General features: G+C 38.0%; 1 protein-coding gene across 3 annotated transcripts in view; it reads left to right on the top strand.

Annotated features, from left to right (window-relative positions):
• Positions 1–18519, top strand: part of LOC127455373 (polypeptide N-acetylgalactosaminyltransferase 16-like) — a 63043-nt gene that overhangs the window by 13460 nt on the left and 31064 nt on the right. Inside the window, exons 1-4 of one of the 3 annotated variants that reach the window (XM_051723227.1) lie at positions 1232–1366; positions 3765–3946; positions 7368–7466; positions 11223–11290. In XM_051723227.1, the coding sequence (XP_051579187.1) occupies positions 3804–3946; positions 7368–7466; positions 11223–11290 (310 nt within the window). In that variant the 5' untranslated portion in view covers positions 1232–1366; positions 3765–3803. Of the gene's footprint in view, positions 1–1184; positions 1367–3764; positions 3947–7367; positions 7467–11222; positions 11291–18519 lie in introns of those variants that run through there. The other 2 variants (XM_051723226.1, XM_051723225.1) reach the window with 2 other exon arrangements.

Below are 18519 nucleotides of genomic sequence, written 5' to 3'. Positions count from 1 at the left end.
ATTTCACCTCCTGTGAACCTGGGGGGAGAGACGAGGGGAGACGTGGGGAGAGGGAAAGGGCGAGCGGAGGCACACAGAGAGAGAGAGGAGGGAGAGAAGAACTTGCTCGCCGGCTCCCGGACACGCTTTCGCCCGGTCCTCAACCGCTCCTCCACCCTCTGGCAGATGCCAGCTTGCTCCTTCCCCGATGGATGGCAGCGAGTCGTCCGGCACCTGGCGGATGGAACCGCTCCTCCCCTTCTCGGCAGATGGCTGCGGTTCCTCCGGCTCTCGGCGGCCGGCGATGACCCCTCAGTCCCCAGGCAGATGGCCACGGATGCTCCTCTGGCGGATGGCAGCAGCAAGGACTCCGCGACAGCGCATCCCTCCTCCTTCCCAGGTTTCGGCACCACTGAAACGGGGGATTAAAATGGGAAAGGAGGAGGCGGGAACCTGCTGAACAATCAACATAAACTTTTAATGTATAAATGAACTTAAAACAACATAAAACATAAGGACACAGACACACATACAACGCGGCCGAGTGCGTCTCTCTCTCTGGAACCGGTGTCTGCAGCTGCCCCTTATCTCGGTCTCCCGCTGATCAGCTGATTCAGCACCGGACGTGCTCCATCATGGCCTGGCCATGCTATCCTCCTCGTCACAGTCGGTTTATTCTTAAGTGATTTGTGACCATACACCGATTTAAAAAACAAAAAAAAAACAGTTTAATTTGTTTACATGACCGCACACCTTGACGGCTTATTAAGCATAATTGGTGTAAGAACATGCATGTGAGACAGCAAAATTCACTGCTGCACTGTAACCCTGTCTGCCAGGCAAAAATTTTGAGTCAGATCACTTAGAAAAGTAATAGCACACCTTTCTTCAACAAGCTGCATGATTTAACTCATCATTCATGTCTGTAGCACTTACAGTTTGGGACGTGTTAGGCACCACAGTTTAATATCTAAGGTTTAGCCCAGGGGTTTGTTCAAATCAAAGTATGAACAATATTTATAGTGATGTTTAAAAATATGCTTAATTTATTAATTATGTAAACTATATTTCTTCTATGTGACCACTGCGAATTAAGCCTTTGACACACTGAGATACTAAAACATTTTCTGTTTAGCAGCACTAACAGGTAATACAGCATGTGTAATTCTGTGTGTGTGGTTTTTTTCTCTGTGTCTGTGTGTTAGGTGACTCATTCGCCGAAGTCGGAGCATCAAACTCAGCTCATGGGTTTGTTTGATGAGAAAGCATTTCTATCCAGTAAACAGCTAAAAGCTGGTGAGGATCCTTACAGAGAACATGCCTTCAACCTGCAGGAGAGTGACAGACTGGGGAGTGAACGTGCCATCAGAGATACACGACACTATAGGTAACACACCACACATAGACACACACACACACAGGAAACATAATACAAATAAACAGAAATGCACACAGACAAATTCACTTACAAGTGAAACACACAAGGTCAATGACAAATAAGGTTGTTCAAGGTTATAAAAATTATAAATATGTCAGGTTCGTAGAAATTTTATCTTTGTGTCCATGTTGGTTTCATACATTTTTGAAAAACATTTATAGTATTTTCTAAATTTTTATTCAGTGACTCAAGTGATGTAACCATCGTGTAAAAGGTATTAAAAATACTTGATTAATCATTCATTTCAGACAAATTTTCATGCATATGTTCCAATGTAAAACATACATGTTATTGCAAATATCATGAGTTATTGAGTTACGAATATCAAGAAGTTTTTTGGACCCACTTTTTACTATGTACGTAAGGATTTGATACAGTGTACTTATTATGTTCATAAGTGTTGTGCATTGTACTTCACAGTACCTGCATTTAACTACATCTGCAGTTAAACTGTTAAAGGAGTCATGAAATGCTCCTTTTTTATAGTTTAGTATATTATCTTCCCTGAGGTCCACTGATAATGTTAGGGTGCTTTCACAATGTCACTTTTGGTCCGCACCCGGGGTCGAATGATGTCGAAGTTCGGTTCTTTTGAATAATGTGAACACTGTTTTCCGAACTCAAGTGCACACCTGCGAACCGCACCCAGGTCCACTTGAAAAGGTGGTCTGGCGTACTGTTCATGTGAACTCTGGTAAGTTTCACTGCTGATATGAACAGAATCGGACCAAATCACAGAAGTAAACCGCTTGTAATGACGTAGAATTTGCACCTTTGCAGGCTCGTGATTGCAATTATTATGGTATAATGCATTTCTCATACCTGCTTGTGTCCAAATACACTGCCTTCAGAGAGCAGCTCACATTCTTCACATCTCTTGCAAAGCATCCGAGGCTCATGGCAGACAAACACTAATATTCATCACATCATTGCACATTCAGTGCAACCGCGGGAGACAAACATGAGTGTTTTTCTGTGCATGGCGAGAAGTACATGAATACTTCACTTAACACATTGACGTCTTCCCGAGTTGTTACCTAGTTACAGTGGTAAACACCTGCCACTTGTACTCACGTTGATGATGTAATCAGACCGCGGTTCGGACCCAAATAATATGATGTGAACAGAAACCAGCTGGTGCAGAGGGAGGGGTAGGAAAAGAACTTGGGTTTGGTCCAAGCAATCGAATCAAGTGTGAAAGCACCTTAATAATATTTTTTGCATTAAAACATTCATAATTTTGTACTATATGACTTAAAATTTCAACGTAAATTCCCACTGTTCTGATTGGCTAACATCGTGCAGCCCCTCAAATTCAGCCATTTTTGGAACTCAATCTGAAGAGAAAGAACAAGCTCCACAACATTATAAAACTACATTTCAGGGGTTACACATAATGCACATCCAACACATTGCATCCGAATATATTAAGCACAACTGTTAACACTCCCACCCTGTCTACACCGGACGTGAGAGTCGTGTCAAAAGCAATAGAGCCCATTATAATCAATGATGCTGTCTACCATGGAAGCGTCCGTTACGGCAATTCATGTTGCGCTGACAGTAAACAGATGTCCCATTCCATTTTGAGCTGCATGCCCTGGCGCTACTACTGCCACCAACACAAATAAATGGTTTAGAAAGTTTGTGTCAACACGCCCGGTGTTGACAGCCTCAAGCCATTGCGTCAAATTGCGTCTCTGGAACCGGTGTCTGCAGCTGCCCCTTATCTCGGTCTCCCGCTGATCAGCTGATTCAGCACCGGACGTGCTCCATCATGGCCTGGCCATGCTATCCTCCTCGTCACAGTCGGTTTATTCTTAAGTGATTTGTGACCATACACCGATTTAAAAAACAAAAAAAAAACAGTTTAATTTGTTTACATGACCGCACACCTTGACGGCTTATTAAGCATAATTGGTGTAAGAACATGCATGTGAGACAGCAAAATTCACTGCTGCACTGTAACCCTGTCTGCCAGGCAAAAATTTTGAGTCAGATCACTTAGAAAAGTAATAGCACACCTTTCTTCAACAAGCTGCATGATTTAACTCATCATTCATGTCTGTAGCACTTACAGTTTGGGACGTGTTAGGCACCACAGTTTAATATCTAAGGTTTAGCCCAGGGGTTTGTTCAAATCAAAGTATGAACAATATTTATAGTGATGTTTAAAAATATGCTTAATTTATTAATTATGTAAACTATATTTCTTCTATGTGACCACTGCGAATTAAGCCTTTGACACACTGAGATACTAAAACATTTTCTGTTTAGCAGCACTAACAGGTAATACAGCATGTGTAATTCTGTGTGTGTGGTTTTTTTCTCTGTGTCTGTGTGTTAGGTGACTCATTCGCCGAAGTCGGAGCATCAAACTCAGCTCATGGGTTTGTTTGATGAGAAAGCATTTCTATCCAGTAAACAGCTAAAAGCTGGTGAGGATCCTTACAGAGAACATGCCTTCAACCTGCAGGAGAGTGACAGACTGGGGAGTGAACGTGCCATCAGAGATACACGACACTATAGGTAACACACCACACATAGACACACACACACACAGGAAACATAATACAAATAAACAGAAATGCACACAGACAAATTCACTTACAAGTGAAACACACAAGGTCAATGACAAATAAGGTTGTTCAAGGTTATAAAAATTATAAATATGTCAGGTTCGTAGAAATTTTATCTTTGTGTCCATGTTGGTTTCATACATTTTTGAAAAACATTTATAGTATTTTCTAAATTTTTATTCAGTGACTCAAGTGATGTAACCATCGTGTAAAAGGTATTAAAAATACTTGATTAATCATTCATTTCAGACAAATTTTCATGCATATGTTCCAATGTAAAACATACATGTTATTGCAAATATCATGAGTTATTGAGTTACGAATATCAAGAAGTTTTTTGGACCCACTTTTTACTATGTACGTAAGGATTTGATACAGTGTACTTATTATGTTCATAAGTGTTGTGCATTGTACTTCACAGTACCTGCATTTAACTACATCTGCAGTTAAACTGTTAAAGGAGTCATGAAATGCTCCTTTTTTATAGTTTAGTATATTATCTTCCCTGAGGTCCACTGATAATGTTAGGGTGCTTTCACAATGTCACTTTTGGTCCGCACCCGGGGTCGAATGATGTCGAAGTTCGGTTCTTTTGAATAATGTGAACACTGTTTTCCGAACTCAAGTGCACACCTGCGAACCGCACCCAGGTCCACTTGAAAAGGTGGTCTGGCGTACTGTTCATGTGAACTCTGGTAAGTTTCACTGCTGATATGAACAGAATCGGACCAAATCACAGAAGTAAACCGCTTGTAATGACGTAGAATTTGCACCTTTGCAGGCTCGTGATTGCAATTATTATGGTATAATGCATTTCTCATACCTGCTTGTGTCCAAATACACTGCCTTCAGAGAGCAGCTCACATTCTTCACATCTCTTGCAAAGCATCCGAGGCTCATGGCAGACAAACACTAATATTCATCACATCATTGCACATTCAGTGCAACCGCGGGAGACAAACATGAGTGTTTTTCTGTGCATGGCGAGAAGTACATGAATACTTCACTTAACACATTGACGTCTTCCCGAGTTGTTACCTAGTTACAGTGGTAAACACCTGCCACTTGTACTCACGTTGATGATGTAATCAGACCGCGGTTCGGACCCAAATAATATGATGTGAACAGAAACCAGCTGGTGCAGAGGGAGGGGTAGGAAAAGAACTTGGGTTTGGTCCAAGCAATCGAATCAAGTGTGAAAGCACCTTAATAATATTTTTTGCATTAAAACATTCATAATTTTGTACTATATGACTTAAAATTTCAACGTAAATTCCCACTGTTCTGATTGGCTAACATCGTGCAGCCCCTCAAATTCAGCCATTTTTGGAACTCAATCTGAAGAGAAAGAACAAGCTCCACAACATTATAAAACTACATTTCAGGGGTTACACATAATGCACATCCAACACATTGCATCCGAATATATTAAGCACAACTGTTAACACTCCCACCCTGTCTACACCGGACGTGAGAGTCGTGTCAAAAGCAATAGAGCCCATTATAATCAATGATGCTGTCTACCATGGAAGCGTCCGTTACGGCAATTCATGTTGCGCTGACAGTAAACAGATGTCCCATTCCATTTTGAGCTGCATGCCCTGGCGCTACTACTGCCACCAACACAAATAAATGGTTTAGAAAGTTTGTGTCAACACGCCCGGTGTTGACAGCCTCAAGCCATTGCGTCATGTCAACGGATGCACCCAGTGTAGACAGGATGTCAGCATCATAAACTATCAATCAGTCATGACATTTGACATATTCATGAATGAAACGGTTTACTTGCATTTTTGATCGGGTCCAAGTGTTTTTAACTGCCCCATCCTTCAATAACTGTTCCTTTGCAAAGCTTGAATAATTTTATGACTGTTCACAAGCAATCCACAGTGATATGAGCCGATAAAACATGCAATCCACGCTGAAATATGCTGAAGACACATCCATATCCAGTTTTCAGTATCATCCTGCACTGAAATGCACATCGTCGGAAACGCATCTAAACGGTCAAAGACGTCTATCCAGTGCATGTTTTCATACACCAACAAATAAAAATAGCGCAGATGGGTGAAAGCGTCCATGATGCGTTTGTGCTCAAAACAGCAAGAGACAGCAGCTGAATGACAGAGAATAGATTCTACTCTCCAGAGTTGTAACTTGACACTGCATCTTTTAAAAGCGGCACGAGATATGTATCAAGTGGTCAAAGATGTCATATCTGAAGTTTTTGTTAAACTTCACACACAGTCATGAGGGTCTAAAGGGGTCCTCTGTGTTTTATTATTTGTGTGTGTGTGTGGGCGGAACTGGGTGGTTTATGAGGACATTATTTTAGGTTACAAACTGGTAATTACAAGGGTATTATGCTACAAATGTGGTTTATGAGGACATTTCTAGTGTCCCCATAATTCAGATCGCTTAAAAAACATACTAAATGATGTTTTTTTGAAAATGTAAAAATGCAGAACATTTTTTGTGAGGGTTAGGTTTAGGGGATAGAATTTATAGTTCGTACAGTATAAAAATCATTATGTCTATGGAGAGTCCTCATAAGGATGGCCACACCAACGTGTGCGTGTGTGTGTGTGCGTGCGTGTGCGTGTGTGTGTGTCAAATGTCAAATAATGGCTCCCTGCATGTTAGTTACACCACCTGACTTCGACTTGGTGGACAAAAGTTTTTCAAATAAATAATTTTAAAAGATTATTCCAAACTACATTTGCCAACATTTTTTTATTTTATTTTTTTTTCAAGAATTTCAGCTTTTTAATGTTTTACTATCGCTGAATGGGTACACCACATGACCTTTTTTATTTGAAGCCCCAGAAAAAAAAATCTAAATGACTTTGAATGAATTGAAAACATGCTATCAGAGTAAAGGTGTATTTAAGTAATTGTTCTGTGTGGATTGCATTTGAATGTATTTCTGAATAATTTAATAGATCTGGACAAAAGTCATTTTGTTTTAGTCATTTTTATCATTTTAAAGTATTTTAACAGCATTTTGAACAGAATTGGAACAAATGTCATTCACAAAGTTCAACACATCCCCCACCACTTAAAAATTTGGACTAGTTTGATCAATGTAGCTTTCAGCTACCAATAAGAGTGTAGTGCTCTTAGCTCTTTTTAAGACATTTTACCATGTTTATAGTAAATACATTCCACAGAATACTGCAGATTTCCCCCCAAAATTACAATCATTGCAAAAACGTGCAGATTTTGTCTGTGCCTGCTCATGGGTTGCCAATATAACATGAGGATGTCTGTGTATTTGGTGTGTTAAACATTTCTTTGCCTTAGCATATACAACCTTGGCAATGGAACCTCCTGATTTTCTGTTTGTGTGTCTATGTGTGCTGCATTCACAGATGTGCCTCCATGACCTTTGACCCTGACCTGCCACCCACCAACATCATCATCACTTTTCACAATGAGGCGCGGTCCACCCTGCTGCGCACTATTAAAAGGTAACAACCTACACTGCATTATACAGTATACGTGCCATTGTCTAGAGCTGTACTGGGCTCACTGACATTCAGTTTTACAGCAGAACTCACATACATGAAGAGAAAGTTCAGTATTAATAGCCAAATAATTATACAGCCAACCAGTGTCCAAAATGAACTCTTTGCCACTTCTGCCAAATGGCACGTGAAGTGAGAAAATCAAACAGCCATAAATACATAGCTGTATTTTGCATTATTTTTAAAACAAAATTAGGGCTGTCGATTTAAGGTGTTACTTTAGTGTGATTAATTATATGAAAAATAATGCAAAATTAACACTATTCATTTTAAAACCGAAAATTAATGCAATAAATCATGCCACCTGAAAGTATATAAATTCCATAATAATAAATTGCCCTACCACTGAAACAATTCAAGCTTGAATTCAAGAATTCAATCCTTTCACCAGTGATGTGCTATTGCACTCAAATACATGTGAACCGAACAAAAGGCAGGGATAATCGAGAAACTAAGTTTAACTTGACATAGCGTCCTATAACACGGCATTTAGGGCACTAGATGCTGAAAATGATGTGTCTGTTCACGCACATGTGCACTCTGCAAAAACCTGAGAACGCCGCTTATGTGTTTACATGGCCAGATAAGCTGCGTTCTCCGGGAGAAACCTAGGTGTGTTAAACCGCTCTCTCTTAATTCCTTAAGTGGCGTAAGGAAACCCACGTTCTCGTTTCAGAACGCTGCTTTTTGCAAAAACCCTGGGATAAACCATGCATTTAAATGTGGTCACGGATTGTATCGGCGCACACTTTACTTCTACCGGTCAGCACTGATTTTGAAAAACTTTATTCATTTATTGAAAAACTACAAAATTAAACTATTTCTAAATTTAAACTACACTTCAAACAAAATGAAAATATAATCAAAATAACGAAGTGGTCAAAAAAATCATATCAAATCCAAACATTTTAATCTCTCCTTCCACTGGCCCATTTTGCAGTGACTTAAACAACAATACAAATAATAATAATAATTGAAAAAATAAACTATGACCTCTAGAAATCTCATAATTTTTTAATTCAACAAACGGCTTTAACAGCGATCGAAGGACGTTATTTGATGTTCTGTACTTTCAGAATTTGGACATAAATGTATTACCACCTGTTGGTGAAATCTCCAAACTGCAAATGCAGTAACTGAATTTGGACTTTGCGCTGAGTTAAGAGGTGGTATTAAAACTTCTTTGCGCAACGAATAAATTCTTAATTGCTCCACTTCATTTACATACAAAACCAACAGTTTGTGCGCCTTCACCCACAGTAGTGCAAACACTCCCACCCACGCCCAGTTGCGCTTTGTGCTGGCATGAAAATTGCACTTAGAATTAGTGCTCTCACGAAAAGTGGATAAGACGTTGCGCAAGGTTGTATAGAGCCCTTAATGTATGTTCAAATTTAACGCTTTCACCCTATTTGTTTAACCCTAATATGAAAATTAACCATGTTTCTATGGTTATTATGTGATATTATTGAATTCTGCAATCAGAACTGCAGTCAGAACTATTTTCCTCTTTATTTTCACCTTATTCAGTCCCGCCCCTTTTCAGCGCTCTGCTCTTCCGAATTTTGTCATCTAACTTCCTGTTTGCATTGAAGCTAATGAGAAGAGTCGATCAAAATGGATTACATGTGGGAGCACAGAAAGTATTTTTCACCAAGAGTTGACGGTGTTAGTCCTTTACTACATGAAAATGCTTGTGAGGTGTTTTTTTCTGTCACTGTAAATGTTCGTTTTTCTGACACCAGGTCAATTGGAACTGGCAGATCACATTCAGACAGCTACGACACTTTTTATGATACAAGCGTTTCATTGTTAAACGTGTAATTCTGCGAAATTTTTAGGTTTCAACTTGTAAATAATTTGTGTTAAAATGTGCAGTTAACATGAAATTTCAAACAGGACACCTCAGTATTATTTAACAGGACAGTATTATTTTACATGCAAGTTCATTACATAAAGGAAGTTACATTTACTTTTTAAAATTAATTTGTCACCCCACATTTTTTAGAGGCTTAAATGTGATTAAAAGAGTTCTAAACGCAATATAAAATAAAATGTACACTTCGTTTTAGGATCTTTATTTATGAATGAAGTACTCTTGTTTTAAAATCTTCCTGCTTTGCTTCCAGTTGTTATGACATCCCTTGAACACTTAAAAATACTCATGATAACTTTTGACAACTCTATAACCTGTAATCCACTTCGATTGCTAATTACACATTGACATCAACACCACAGAAATCTATATAGAATATGCTGCACCGGAAGATCAAAGACAAAATTGTTAAAATGGCTGCGTGCTAGATTCTCTGGTGCATAAGGTTAATAGCTTCAATGTTATTAGTCATTTTTTAATTAGTAGCTTGTAGTGTAGTAAGCTTGTAGTTTGGGAAGCTACATTCTCAAAGCAGCTTCCCCAGCATTGCGTCTAATGGTAAATTTTCCACTGAAAAAGATATGCTAATAGTCATAAAGTAATAAAGTTAATGGCCAGCTGGTGAGTAACTCTGTTTCATTTACTTATTAGAGCTGATTGTTATTTGCATTTGGTACACTGAAAAAAATAGAAAGCAGCTCTACTGAAAATACCAAACCAGTACATTTAAATTCAACTTAATACATTTATGTTTGAGATGAGAACATAATCATATTGCGTAAAATCCAAGTAAAATTCAACACAGTCATTAAAAAGTGATATGATTACATTGGTATGAAATGATTAAATGGATTCAGACTTTTAACGGATAGTTTTCACGCAACATAATTGTTAATGCTTGCTCAATTTACTTAATTAAAATTAGTTAATCCAACACATTTCTTTAGCATTTGGTCTCAACTTAATTTCATTGTGTACAATCCATCTATGTTTACTTAATCCAGCTGTGTTGGAACAATGTGAATAATATTTGTTGCATCAAAGTATTGCTGAAACTGGGCAGGGAATTTGCATTACCCAGCATGCTTTGCATGGGACTGGATTGGGAGAGTATATTTTTAAATTAAGTGTTATTTTAATGTATTTCTACACAAAATGAAACAAGTAGGAAACTTGTTAGTGTTTAAAGTTCTGTTATGTTGGGATTTAGAGAAGTTTCTGTGCTTTTTTTTTTTTTTTTTTTGGAGGTTACCTTTGTTGAGAAGAGTGAAGCTAAAGGTTAGATAGGTGGTTTACCTTGCTAAAAATAAAAATGTGTATTGCTTTTGACATGAAGCAAAGACTGAGGGATCATCAGCAGAAAGACCGATTGAGGATCAGTGTAAACCCTCAGCAGCACCATCTTTGTTAAAGTAAACAAAAATGTACGTATAATATGGTAATATGTACTGTTGCTAGCTCATAGCAAGCTGCAAAGTTAATTTGAGTTATTTGGACAAATCAAATTTAAGTAAGGTTAACTCAATTCCTTTCGGTTTATTCAACACAAAATATTTGAGTAAAGCCTACATTTACATTTTACATTAAGGAAACTCATTTTCATTGTGTGGAACCGATGTCCACAATTGAATTATGTAAAACCAATCAAAAATTTTTACTTGGCAAGTGTTCATTTTGGACCCTTAAGCCAACACACAAGTGTATTTGAATTGGTATTACTGCATAGAAAGTCAATATCACTGTATAAAAGTTACTTTACATTATAAAGCTGTTTTTAAATAAAATACTTTTACTTATACTTTTATTATTTTTTTTTTTTTCAGTGTATTAACAAAAAGCCCACCTCACTTGATTCAAGAGATTATTCTCGTGGATGACTTTAGTTCCGACCGTAAGTAGAGTTTCATTTTTTACGGCAGCACAAAAGCACACACATACACACTCTTATATTCACACACAGAACTGTATGAAAGCAGTGAAATTTTTGTACATGCTCATATTTGACCTTTCACAACACACAGATGAGCTCTAGAGTTCTTTATGAATCTTGTTCAGTTTTCGTGCGCAAAAGAGCCGAGACTGAACCCAGCCTGCTGTTGTCATGGCGAGCAAAGCAAACAGCACAATTGGAATTGCAGCTCTGCCGTGATTAATGTTTAAGTGAGGCATAAAATTTGCGACTTTCCCTTTACAGGGAGCATATGTTGAGTGTGTGTTGAATCAGGCAGTGCTGTGTGTTCTCCTTGGCATTGTGACCACCTTCACCTCACAAAATACACACTCAAGTTTCCACGAATACAGTACACTTTGGTGTTTTAAAGCATTAGAGACACAAATCCGATGTTTTTTTGTCACGAGAACTATTAGATATGTTAGGTAAACTATTATTTTACATAAAATTAACCTAGCATAAAAAGTAGCTAGTTTGAAACACATCAAATATTTGTAGAGCCCCCCTGAACAGGCTGTGTGTATTTGTGAATGACTGTGTGTCAGTTTATTCATTGTAATTACCACTAACAAATTAGCTGGAGAGATACCAACCTGCACCTGTCCTGATGGGTTCACTGCACCAGTTTGAACCGCTGCCAGACTGCATGCTGTATCCGCAACGTTTCCTGACAGCTTCCATACTGTTTGCATTTTGCCTTTAGTAGCTCAGAGAATATGCATTTGGGCATGTAAACCTGCAGAGAAACAAGCTTTGGTGTTAAGGAGGGTAAATCAGTATTTTTACTGCACCTTTTAATCCTGTAAACACTAGTCTTAATCAAGTCCGCTGATCTGTGCTTTCATCAGCACGACCATGTGACAGATCACAGTGTTTGGACACATGCAGATAATCGTCACAAACATACAGTTTTTAGGTAGTTGTGTCAAGTTAAACAAAGTTTGAAAATTAGAAAAACACAACTTGAGATCCCTGCGTTCAGATTTGCGCTCCATCAAGCTGTGTTTGTACGCAAGAACATGTTCTCATCTTGTGTTGTCTGCTCTCAGTAAGTGTGGTTTGTTTTCTGTCTGTTTGTTCATTGCCTATACAGAGAGTTTCTCTTACTGGCCCCTGTAGAAAGCAGGTGGACCTCCATGCTTGAATTGCTCCGATAGTGGGAATATTCCTTAATACATTCCGGAGGATTAATTGCGTTAATTTTTTGAATGCGTTATTTTTTTATATAATAAATAGCACAGAATTAACGTTAAATTTAGAGCCCTATATATATATATATATATATATATATATAAACAGGGTTGGGAGGGTTACTTTTAAAATATATTCCACTACAGATTACAGAATACATGCTGTAAAATGTCATTTGTAACGTATTCCGTTAGATTACTCAAGGTCAGTAACGTATTCTAAATACTTTGGATTACTTCTTCAGCACTGGTAGATTTTTTCACTTGTTTTGACTATAAAAACTCTGCCAGTACAGTAAGACAAAATACACATGTTAAAAATACATTCTCTGAAAAACCGAAATATCTTATGCAGTGTTGTTTCTAAAACAAGATAAATCAAACTGATCTTGTTTTAAGGATTTTTAGATATTTTTACAGGAAAACAATACAAAAATTATTATCAAGAATATGATTTTTGCCCTAATATCAAAGGTCTTACTAGAAAAAAAGAAATTATGATCCAATGTGAATTTTCTTGAAAAAATATGATCGTGCCTGGTAACGTGCATGTAAAATTGCTAGAAATATAATTTTATCTTAGCGTAAAGCTGACAATTTACACAAGGTTTATTTCTATTTCTTGTGCTCCAAACTTACATCAAACTTACTTCTCTGTCTGCTCGTATGAATGTAACACATCATAAGAAAGTGTTTCACCGCTGTTCAAATGCACTTTGGATCGCATCATTTATATGTATAAATGTTTTCCATCTGAAAGGACTAAATATTAAATGAAACAAATGACAATAAAATGCAAAGTAATCTCTTCAGTAATCAAAATACTTTTTGAATGTAACTGTATTCTAAATACCAATGATTTAAATTGTAACTGTAGTGGAATACAATTACTTATATTTTGTATTTTAAATACGTATTCCCTTTACATGTATTTTATTACTCCCCAACCCTTTTATATATATATATATATATATATATATATATATATATATATATATATATATATATATATATATATATATACACTATATTGCCAAAAGTATTCACTCACCCATCCAAATAAATGAATTCAGGTGTTCCAATCACTTCCATGGCCACAGGTGTATAAAATGAAGCACCTAGGCATGCAGACTGCTTCTACAAACATTTGTGAAAGAATGGAGCTCAGTGAATTCCAGCGTGGTACTGTGATAGGATGCCACCTGTGCAACAAGTCCAGTTGTGAAATTTCCTCGCTACTAAATATTCCACAGTCAACTGTCATTGGTATTATAACAAAGTGGAAGCGATTGGGAATGACAGCAACTCAGCCACGAAGTGGTAGGCCACGTAAAATGACAGAGCGGGGTCAGCGGATGCTGAGGCGCATAGTGCACAAAGGTCGCCAACTTTCTGCAGAGTCAATCGCTACAGACCTCCAAAGTTCATGTGGCCTTCAGATTAGCTCAAGAACAGTGCGTAGAGAGCTTCATGGAATGGGTTTCCATGGCTGAGCAGCTGCATCCAAGCCATACATCACCAAGTGCAATGCAAAGCGTCAGATGCAGTGGTGTAAAGCACGCCGCCACTGGACTCTAGAGCAGTGGAGACGTGTTCTCTGGAGTGACGAATCATGCTTCTCCATCTGGCAATCTGATGGATGAGTCTGGGTTTGGCGGTTGCCAGGAGAACAGTACTTGTCTGACTGCATTGTGCCAACTGTGAAGTTTGGTGGAGGGGGGATTATGGTGTGGGGTTGTTTTTCAGGAGCTGGGCTTGGCCCCTTAGTTCCAGTGAAAGGAACTCTGAATGCTTCAGCATACCAAGAGATTTTGGACAATTCCATGCTCCCAACTTTGTGGGAACAGTTTGGGGATGGCCCCTTCCTGTTCCAACATGACTGCACACCAGTGCACAAAGCAAGGTCCATAAAGACATGGATGAGCGAGTTTGGTGTGGAAGAACTTGACTGGCCTGCGCAGAGTCCTGACCTCAACCCGATAGAGCACCTTTGGGATGAATTAGAGAGAAGACTGTGAGCCAGGCCTTCTCGTCCAACATCAGTGTCTGACCTCACAAATGCGCTTCTGGAAGAATGGTCAAAAATTCCCATAAACACACTCCTAAACCTTGTGGAAAGCCTTCCCAGAAGAGTTGAAGCTGTTATAGCTGCAAAGGGTGGGCCGACGTCATATTAAACCCTATGGATTAAGAATGGGATGTCACTTAAGTTCATATGCGTCTAAAGGCAGATGAGCGAATACTTTTGTCAATATAGTGTATATTCACTGTATATTATAATATATCAAATTTTCTTTTTTTTACAACGGACTGTAATAAGGAATATTCCTACTATTGGAGCAATTCAGACTTGAAGTACCGCCTTCATGTTTTTGCTAGTCTCAGTCAGCAGGGGGCAGTAAGCACAACTCCAGCTGTACAGGCAACAAACCCAACTTACTGACCGCACACAGCTAAGGATGAGGAGTGAGGAAGCAGTCTTGTGTTCAAACACAGCTGGATGGAGCACAACTAGAAATGCAGGGGTCTTGATACATGACTTTCTTAAGCTTCAAACTACGTTTAACTTGACAACGCTTCCTAAAAACGCTGCATTTATGATGCAATGCAACCAAAGTGAGATGCTCCAAAAGCGCCCGTCTGACGCATGTGTACTTAGATGCTTCCTTAAAAAAAACTTAGAATAAGTCTACCTCAGACAGATTGACAGATTTCAATTGCAAAATGGATTGCTGTGGACTATAGACCAATGATAAACTTTTGTTCATTGATATGGAGTTAAAGTTGCACTCAGTCATTTTTTCCTCATTAAAAAAGTTTAACTTCTAAAGACATGAATTGTAATTTTGCAGTATATGTAGGGAATCATGACCACGCATATTAAAATAAAGACTCCAGTCATAACAGTAACCTTATAAAAGCTGTTTTATTCTACATGGAGAGGGTCCTCACATGGGGGCTACCATTTTAGAATCACATGACCAGCCGAATACTACTCGCTAAATCACAGTAACCGTCCTGTTATTTGACACTTTCACTCATTGATTAAAGTAATCATGACTGACTGTGAATACTACATTTCTACAATGGCACCTGAAACAGAATTAAAAAAAAAATAATATGCTGTATCCAAGCCACTAGGTGTCATTGTAAGTCCAAGATGACAAAGACAAAAATTACTGAGTGCACCTTTAAACAATATATTGCCCTCAAAAGCCACTTTTTGTATTGTCTAAGCTTTATTTGTCTGCCACAATAATGTAATGTATTTTAAGCATATATATACAGTTGTGCTCAAAAGTTTGCATACCCTTGGAGAACTGGTAAAATATGTACCATTTTTAAAGAAAACATGAGTGAGCAGGCAAAACACATTTCTTTTATTTCTTATGGGATTAATATTCAACTGTAGGTTATAACAGAATGGCACAATCATAATACAAAACATGGCAACAAAGAAAAAAATGAAATTACCAAAAGTCTGCATACCCTTAGTTCTTAATACTGTGTATTGCCCCCTTTAGCATCAATGACAGCGTTCAGTCTTTTGTAATAGTTGTCTATGAGGCCCCAAATTCTTGCAGGTGGTATAGCTGCCCATTCGTCTTGGCAAAATGCCTCCAGGTCATGCAAAGTCTTTGGTTGTCTTGCATGAGCCGCACATTTGAGATCTCCCCAGAGTGGCTCGATGATATTAAGGTCAGGAGACTGTGATGGCCACTCCAGAACCTTCACCTTTTTCTGGTGTAACCACTGGAGGGTCAACTTGGCCTTGTGCTTAGGGTCATTGTCATGCTGGAAAGTCCAAGAGCGTCTCATGCGCAGCTTTCGTGCAGAAGAATGCAAATTGTCTGCCAGTATTTTCCGATAACATGCTGCATTCATCTTGCCATCAATTTTCACAAGATTCCCCGTGCCTTTAGAGCTCACACACCCCCAAAACATCAGTGAGCCACCACCATGCTTCACAGTGGGGATGGTATTCTTTTCACTATAGGCCTTGTTGACCCCTCTCCAAACATAGCGCTTATGGTTCTGACCATAAAGCTCTATTTTGGTCACGTCACTCCAAATTACAGTGTGCCAGAAGCTGTGAGGCGTGTCAAGGTGTTGTCGGGCATATTGTAACCGGGCTTTTTTGTGGCACTGGTGCAGTAAAGGCTTCTTTCTGGTAACTCGACCATGCGGCTCATTTTTGTTCAAGTATCGTCGTATTGTGCTCCTTGAAACAACCACACTGTCTTTTTCCAGAGCAGCCTGTATTTCTCCTGAGGTTACCTGTGGGTTTTTCTTTGTATCCCGAACAATTCTTCTGGCAGTTGTTGCTGAAATCTTCCTTGGTCTACCTGACCTTGGCTTGGTATCAAGAGATCCCCGAATTTTCCACTTCTTAATAAGTGATTGAACAGTACTGACTGGCATATTCAAGACTTTGGATATCTTTTTATATCCTTTTCCATCTTTATAAAGTTCCATTACTTTGTTACGCAGGTCTTTTGACAGTTCTTTTCTGCTCCCCATGGCTCAGTATCTAGCATCAGTATCATATTTTCAAAACCAATGCCAAAATTTCTAAATTTCTGCCAGGGTATGCAAACTTTGGAGCACAACTGTATATAAATATATATATATATATATATATATATATATATATATATATATATATATATATATATATATATATATATAAATAATTATATTTATTTTATCATTATATATTGAATATTTTTTATTTGGGGGCCTTTCTCTGCAAATATTGATTTGCAATTAATTAGCAATTAATTTGATTAATTAATTGCCATATTATGTAATTTATTAAAACAATAATCTATTGACAGCCATATAAAATATATTTCAAAAAATACAAATTAAAATATATAAATTTAAATTATATATTGATGTAGATCTCAAATGTTGTGACACATGATTTTAACAGTGACAATGTTAAGTTCTAATGTTAAGGTTAATGCATAGATTTAAGACTGGAAGCTCAAAGACCTTCTAATTTTAAACAGCAAAATATGATATCATATTAAAGGTGCACTCAGTATTTTTTCTTCATTAAAACGTTTTACACCTAAAGAAAAACTTTTGAAAAGTTGCTTGTTTACAATTCACTCATGTACACATAAATATATAGATAAAGACTTCAGTCATATCAGTATAAAAGCTGTTTCACTTTAAAAAGAAACCATCATCTCATAGGGCCCAACATGTTGAGATCACATAACCAGCCGAATATTACTTATTTTATCTCTTTAATCTCCAACCTGTATATTCATATGTAATTAACAATGATATTAAATAACAAACCTAAACAACAAATCCCAAACACACGTCTCTCTCTGAGACACACTGTATGGACTCTTGGACTAACTGACAAACAAAGTGAAAACATGAAGAGAAATCTGGCTGTTAGATCACTCATGATATCTGACGTTAGAGAGAGTGTGATTTGACTTTTGTCTCGAGTAATCTGCGGTATACCCTCCCCCATTACCATCTGTCACTATTCTCTCTCTTTAATCATGCAAACACACACACACACACACACACACACACACACACACACACACACACACACACACACATATGTATATTCAGTACAAACCAGAAGAGCTTTTGTGTTCATACAAACACATGTATGATCACGGTGAATGAATGATCTGGCTGGTCATTTGTTCTATTCTCGCTCTGATTACTCACAGTTCTAGATTTACTTGATCAGTGCAGCATGATCGTGCTGTAATTAATCCTTCCTCCTCAAAGGTCACCTGTGGACACGGCTTAGATTGTGTTCATTTGTGTGAGCGTGTATGTGTTTGTGAATAGATATTTCCATTCACAGACTACTGACCAGCTCTCTGGAATACTAGATTGTGATCAATCAATAGCTGCATTCTATATAGTGACCGCTAAACAGTCTCTCTTATTACTTATTATAGCAGTCTCTTCCTTCTCACATAATAAAATAACTTG

Source organism: Myxocyprinus asiaticus, chromosome 17 (genome assembly GCF_019703515.2).
Source record: "Myxocyprinus asiaticus isolate MX2 ecotype Aquarium Trade chromosome 17, UBuf_Myxa_2, whole genome shotgun sequence".
Lineage (NCBI taxonomy): Eukaryota > Metazoa > Chordata > Actinopteri > Cypriniformes > Catostomidae > Myxocyprinus > Myxocyprinus asiaticus.
The sequence above is the reverse complement of the archived record's forward strand: the minus strand, read 5'-3'. Positions and strand labels throughout refer to the sequence as shown.